Genomic DNA, 7,506 nt, shown 5'->3' on the forward strand with positions numbered 1-7,506 from the left:
ACTATCGGCACGAACGAACAGCGCTACGTACGAAAATAACTCCTGCATCGCGCGAGAATGCACTTGTACCTCGACGTCGCTATCCCGTCGTCGTCGTCGTCGCTAACCCTCGCTTCGTCATCCGCGGCAATCACAGTCACAATTTATCGACAGCGCGCAATTTCTCGACAAACAGCAATGAAGCAAACAGATAGGATGGTCGATTCTCTCGTCGTCATCGATTTAATTAATAGATAGGTGATGATTTAAGAACTTTTTTTGGAATCAACCTTCCCAAAATTAAAGATCCTTCTATATAAAATCTACCCGTTCATCCTCCCCGGAGGAGGGATGAAAAGGCGTATAGTATAGAGAGCAACTATGACTCGTCAACTCAATTATTATTATTATCATTATCACAATCGTCAGTATAAAAATTATTATAAAATCAATCCATTATCATCATTATTAATTACAATTATTAATTATCAATTATCAACTACTAAATAAATCATAATACGTAATGAATTATCAATTATCAATTATTAGTTAATCAATTAATTAGAATCGTCAATTATAAGGAAATCAGAAGCACGCCGCAGAAGCAAATAGTTATCTTACTACTTTCATCGTCATGATCAAAAGACATCAAATTGTATTTGCAGTCGCATGGTCCCTCAGGAACCGATCAAAGTCGATCAAGCGCATTCTCGCGTAGCCGCGCAACGCAAGCGCGAAATACAAAGATAGACAATATAAAATTACAATCGTATTATCGGAGTGGATGTTTAGTAAAAGAACGTCTCGTCTTCTCGACGCGCTCTACCTCAATTAAATCCATCATCCGATGACATAAAGAGATCCAGAGTACGCGCCGTAGACTGTCTCTTCTCCTCTTCCTCCTTCTCCTCTCGAAACGATCCGTCCCGAGGATTCCATAGAACAGAATTGTCCGCGGTCGCAGACAAGGAAAGAAGTGCTGGCGGTCCGTCCGTTTTCTTCTAATTGTAACCCCCGATATCGGCGTTCTAGTCGTCGACACAATCGACGATCGAGCCCGTAGGATTGGACCCAGAACGGTTGGACGAAACCGGAGCATCTATCGCAGGCGGGAGACAAGTCTCCAGCCGAGGTACAGAGCCACCGTTGCCCAAAGGGTCTCTCGTAACGGCGTCGGAATCAACAGCGACAGCAGGCTGTCGGTGGATGACGAGTTGCTGTTGCGACCGTTCAAGCCTGGACCGATCACCGGTAGCGTCGATTTCTCGATCTCGGCATCCTGCAACAGTAAGCAGCGACATTCATCGCTCAGTATCGTCCGATACCTTTCTTCAATTCCGAATAAAATTCAGAATAAAATGTCGTTAACGTTCAATATTTCAAGTATACTCAATTGTTATAATCATGTTATAATTGTTCTCATTTTAATCCTCCGCCGACAACAATGTATTTTAATGGAGAGTACGAGTGCAAGATAGACAAAAATGTGTTCAAGTTGCATATTGATGGGAAAGTACGTAGACAAAATAAAATAGACTCAAGAACGATTAGATTGCAATACCGTTAATGTGTGTCTCTGTGAAAATGGATATTTAAACGGTAAATGGACGGTAACGAGACTCTTCTCCGATACTCTCGGCGAAGATTTGGCGAAGGCGAGACCTGTCGTAAGTTTCTCCTCGTAGTGGTAGATCCGGGGAGTGAGAATGGTATGGGAAGGAACAACGATCGACGTGCGGGGTTAAGATTCCTAATTGGGAGTGTCCTAATTGGACGGAATTACCGACGATCCGGCACTCTCTTGCGGCTAAGTCTTCAGCGAAAAGAAAAAAAAAAAAAAAAAGAAAAAAGAAGAGGAAAACGCGACGCGGTCGTTTTATCGAGTCCCTTTACTCCGGCGAATTTATACGGAGGAACGACGACAGCGTTGTCACAGAGGGGAAATATCGCGTCGCTAAAGTCTACAACGTCTCTCAGATTCCCTGTTTTCTTTACGAAAACCGTTTTCTCGCGCGCAAAACCACTCGCGGCCTGGAAAAAAGATTCAATTAAAGCTTGCTTATTAACGACACTAATTACCCAATTAACTTCCATTCCGTTGCACTGAATACCTACGACTACTGGTATTGGTGAAGCCGCCGCGTCCGCAGTGCAGGCTTTCGTGCTGAGAATCGTATAAATCGCTCGCGCGCAAAAAGGAATTCCGTTAGGATGTACTTATAAACGATACTTATTACCCAATTAGTTCGCGATACATTCGGATAAGGCCGGTATAATGATTCCGCGTATTAGCCGGGATCGCAAGAATTCTCTGTTAAAACAAAAAACAAAAAAAGACATGCGAAATCCTTCATGCGAGAAGCCTTGTACAAAATTTCTTGCAAATTCGTTTGCGATAATACTCGTAAAGATTCATTATTCATACAGAAAGTCTTCTTCTACCATCGGTTGAACTTGTAATCTGATGCAGATTAACACGTAAAAATTTACGCCGAAACAATTCGATGTATTACTTTTTGCAAAATACACATACAATTTTTCCCGAGCCAAATATAATACAAGAAACGCACATAAAACAAAAATCCATTACATTGACCTAGCTGAAGTCTGAGAAAAATTATCGCAAATCTTGATAGCACGCTCTTGTAATATCTCGCGTGAAGGAAGAATCTACTGCCGCAGGACGATTAACTCCGGAGGGTTCCCTTTGTTTCTCCATTCCGCCCGCCTACCGTCGACACGTTATCTCAGCTTCGATTCCCGCGACTTCCGATTCCCCCGTCTCGTCTTAATCCACTCGCCGTGACCGGACGTGCAATAATAAACGCCCGGGGAAAGCCCAATCACCAAGGCGGTGGGCCTTTTATGGGACGACCATAATATCTGGGCAGTGTGTTCGACCCTACGAAGGAAGAGGAGAGAAAGAGAGGGAAAGGGAGGGGAAAAAGAATACATGCTCTCTTTCTCTCTCTCTCTCTCTCTCTCACACCCTTGCAATCACGCACGGGAAAGAAACATTCGATTCGTCGTTGGCGCGTATAAGCGCGAGAGGAAAGATTATCTTGGATGTGGATAGGGCGGAAAGTAAGAGGAGTAGACGAGAACGTCACATTAAGGGAGAATTATGTGGGAGGGCGCGAGAGTGCTGCTCGTGGGAGCGTTCTGCTCGTCAATTAATAGTGTCCCTTCCTCGCCGCGGAATCGCGCTTTGACGGCTGACACTGGGGTGAGTACCGAGTCGCCGCGAAGGGCGAAGGGACACGATCAACGTTCGTTAATGTCTAATGCGTACGAGGATCCCTGATCGGCCACCTGCGACAGTAATCGAGACCACGAGATGGACTTTCTCTCTCCGCGGACGTGTCTCTTTAGCTCTCTACGTGTACGTGAACAGCCACAGAGATATCACCGTGACGCCGTTTTATAACCCTGCAAGTCCGGAAGAGAACGCACGTTCGAGCAATACGGTTGGCTGTACGTCCTTCGTGTGCAAATAGAAAACTACTTTAATTTATGTCAAAACTATTTTGCGGAAAGCGAAATACGAGAAGTATTCTCTTGCCGATGAGATTAAATCGAGTAAGATTAAACTTACATGAAACGGGTTTTTTTTTTTTTAATTAGTATTTTAAAGCGCGAGAGAGGAAATATCGCGATATATCCTTCTGTCACATTTTTTTATATATGCGTTCGATAAATGCCAGAGATACACATACCTATGTATGTAAATTAAAATACGCGGTGTTGTGCACGTTCGCACAAAGAAAATTGCGTCGTCACGATGCGCGAGTCAATTTTTCGGATTCGAAAAAAAAAAAAAAAAAAGAGAAAAACGAACTATCAATGGCAGTAAAAACAGTATGCAAAAGTATATACGAAAATACATGAATGCAGATTAGAAAGCAAATTGCAGAAAAGACACTCCGCTTTATGACGAGTGAATCGTAAAATATAAATTTCCCCGTGATTGCCCGTATTGCTGACCGCAACCAATTCTTCAATGCGCATCGCGAAAGGAAAATCAATATATTACATTTCCGCGCTTACGCGCGAGCCATCGATACTGCAAAAATGATCACGGAGAAAAACACAGACAGACGGTTGGAGAATAAAGTAAGAGCTTCCCACGCACGCCTGTCTCTCACAGTTTATGCATCGCGCAATTCCCGAAATAAATCAATTTTACCCACAGCGGCGGTGGGATAATCACCGCGCCTATGAGTCAAGCGCGTACAGCGCTCGCGGCGATTTATCGCGAATTGTCGGTCGGATTGAAAAAAAAAAAAAAAAAAAAAATATCGACAATTACACACAAGCGGCTTTCGCGAGAGAGTACGCGATGCGAGCGATTAAACCGAGCGCTCCTCCAGCCCCCTCGCTCTTTCCTTTTCCGTCCTCGTCCCACCGCCGTCGGGGACTCGCGCCGCGCGGCGCGATAGAGAGAAGGCTTACGATCGCGAGAGCGTGCGCCGCGCGCGACTACTGGCAAGATAGATTATTGTGCAACGTAATTGCGCGGTTTGCCGTGGAAACGGCCAATCGCCCGGTACTAAGGTTTCGCCGTGAAGATTAAGTAAGAAAGAGCCGATGGAAAACAGAAGTTGCGGTCGGCGCGCTCGTTCAAGTACGTGCAACGCCGCTCGTGCGCGCTCTCCAGTCTCCGCAGCCGCCGTCGTTAAAAACGGTTAAGCTGCGCGATGCGACGGTTTCGACGACAGTGTCGAAAAGTGCCGTCGCGCGACAAACCAAATGGATACGCGGAAAGACTCACGTTACGCTCCCGAACGTTCGGTTCGATCTGATTTCATGATAGATCAATCTCGTTTTCAGAAGTAGATAAACAATTATAACAACTTCTCATTAGAACGGTTAATATCGTTGCTTACGGCCGATAATAGCTAATAATTAAACGTCGATCGTCGCTAATTAGTACGGCTGTACGCTCGCATACATGATAACTAGTTGCAGCCCGCAGTTACCGTCATATTGCAGAAATTATCCGCGACTTTCACTATTTTTCACGAGGCAGTTGCTTATCAAGCGAATCGTTATTATTACTATTACAGGTGTCTCGTTGAAGAGATGCACGAGTATTATATAAATTATCGCTGCCTCGCGTGGAGCGGAGTAAGTGCCGCGGTGCGACAATAATTTTGCCATTTCCAACAAGACGAGGGAACGGCAAGCAGGAATTTCCTGTTGCAGCAGTGCTGCGACAAAGCGTTGTAAATCTGCGCGCAGGTTACGCGCAGTGGTGCAGCCGTGTGCGTTCCGCGAGAGGAATGCGCGGGAGTGCGCAGGTACACGCGTATCTACCAGCGAAGGTGAAAATAAGACGTGAACGAGAGTTTAAGCGGTTCGCGTGCAACGAGCATAGGCTACGCTCCGAAGAACTGTCGACTTTCTTGTCGATCGGGTCTCCCCCCCTCCCTCCCTCCTCCTCCTCCTCCTCCTCCACTTTTAGCAGTGGTTCGACATGCTTTGCCCTCGGCTTGCGCCATCGCAAAAAAGATCCGTTATCTCGCTGCGCGACGAGGATATACTAATGTATCAATTTGCGCGTCGGTCACAGACCGTTCAAACGACTACAGATAAATGTCAGTGGAGGGCGCGTGTTTCGTCACGAGATCCAGTCGTCGCGGACGCGTGTACGTTAATCCGCGAAGCGGTACGACTTCTTGTCGGGTAAACGCGGAAACAAATTCGATCGAATCGTTTAGGAGCTTCGAAACTAAAATTTCGACAGGCAAAGGATCTAACGCGTTCGCGAGTAATGAGTTTCGTAGAGTGTACGCAAGTATCGGCGTATGCCCTCGCGGGAAATTGCCCGGCTACAATTTTCCAAGCCGGCACACACGAGGAGTCGGCTATTTCGCTGTTTCTGACACGTCCAAGTACTGTATCCCGCGTTTTACGAGCGCGGCCACTCACCCATAATCCCGTATTACGTAGGAGCGCGAGTTACCAGGTGTATAACCCTCTCTATCCGGAGGTCAGCGAAAAACACGGCGAGAACGGCGTTTCAGCTATTCGATTACCGTGCGGGTATAAAAGTGACGATCGGCCGAGAGGCTAATCGAAAGAGCGAGGTAGAGACAAAACACCTCTGCGCGGTGAAGGTAGAGGAGCGAACAGGCGGAGGGGGAAGAGCTCCGATTGCACGAGATAATTGAAGATAATTTTCTCGGCCCGTGGCCACGGCTCGTGCTGCCATGCCCACTTAACTTTCACGTAAGGGGATGTGGCCACTTAGCCGCTACATGCTCGCTTACTCTCCATGCATATGTAAAGCATCCGTGCCGTACGGTAGTTTCCCGTGACCGTATATATTTCCGGAAATCTGCGAAAAGCTTAGACGTGTTGGAAAAGCCGCCGATTCGATTCGCGAGAGCATTTTCAGAGCTATCTCTACGTATTTGGAATACAATCCGCACCTTTGGTGTTGAATAATTTTTACGCGAGAAGCAAATTACTTTTTTGCTCGTGTACGTTACTGATGTAACGTACGTGAATGATGAAAGAATGAAGTTTCAATGTAAATTTTTTTCAAGACGATAGATATGCGTGACGAGATGTCATTAGTTGCATCGTCCGATCCGCGAACGATGTTGCTAGTATTAATCTGACATTTCAATTACTTGGAGCGCGCGAAGAAGAGAAAAGCACGAAGCCGACCCTGTTGGCTCTAGGAGATCCTCTATCTGTATTATCAAACAAGACGCTCCTCGAGTTACCAAGTCGAGGAACTGATCGGTATCGGATCTCCTACGAACAGGCGAGAGACGAAGAGATTTCTTCAATTTCACGGGTCTGTTCGCCCCTCTTCAATTACCGGCACTTAACCAGCAATAATTAGACGTTCCGGGATTGGATATCACGCCGGCGGACCTTTAAAGTGGATAAAAGCGAGGCGGAATAAAAGAGAAATGGCTCCTTTTTCCACCTTGTTCATCTCTTACTATCTTTCTCCCCGTCTACTTTCTCTTCTTCTTACTTTTCCTATTAGTGTCTCATCCTGTTGCCATTCACTTTCTTTCAATCCGCAACCGCAAATAAGAGTCATTGTAGAACCGAGGGGAATTTCCTCGTTCATCGATACATATTTAATCGGACGACCCTCCGTAGTCTTTTCAACGAAGAAATGGATATCTCGTAACTGTATCTCACGACAATAATCGGAAACTTTTCGCATTAATTATACCCGTTTCTTTCACGTATTACAGAGAGCCGGATGAAACGACTCAGCACAATATTGATCGCGCAATATGTTTGTCTTGACTAACAATAGACAACAGGAAATTGCATTCGTAATTGGATAAGCGTTCGAAATTTAAATATTCAAGAGAGAAGGACTGCCTCGTCTCTCTAATGAGTTTCCCATTTTTAGAAGAGAGATATTTATAATTAATATCCGCAACATGGATTAATTCTTAGGTATTACTTCTTTTTAATAAAAAAAGGCTAGGAATACAGTCTCGCATATATGTATATATATATATATATGTATATATATATATATATATATAT

General features: G+C 45.2%; 1 protein-coding gene across 2 annotated transcripts in view; it reads right to left on the bottom strand.

Annotated features, from left to right (window-relative positions):
- Positions 1-579: 579 nt before the first annotated feature.
- Positions 580-7,506, bottom strand: part of LOC108749347 — a 22,817-nt gene continuing 15,890 nt past the window's right edge. For both annotated transcript variants that reach the window (XM_018487964.1, XM_018487963.1), the window contains one exon: positions 580-1,258. In XM_018487964.1, coding sequence (XP_018343466.1) covers positions 1,079-1,258 — 180 coding nt within the window. In that variant the 3' untranslated portion in view covers positions 580-1,078. The remainder of the gene's footprint in view (positions 1,259-7,506) is intronic.

The sequence above is a fragment of the Trachymyrmex septentrionalis genome, unplaced genomic scaffold, assembly GCF_001594115.1.
Source record: "Trachymyrmex septentrionalis isolate Tsep2-gDNA-1 unplaced genomic scaffold, Tsep1.0 scaffold29, whole genome shotgun sequence".
Taxonomy (NCBI): Eukaryota; Metazoa; Arthropoda; class Insecta; order Hymenoptera; family Formicidae; genus Trachymyrmex; species Trachymyrmex septentrionalis.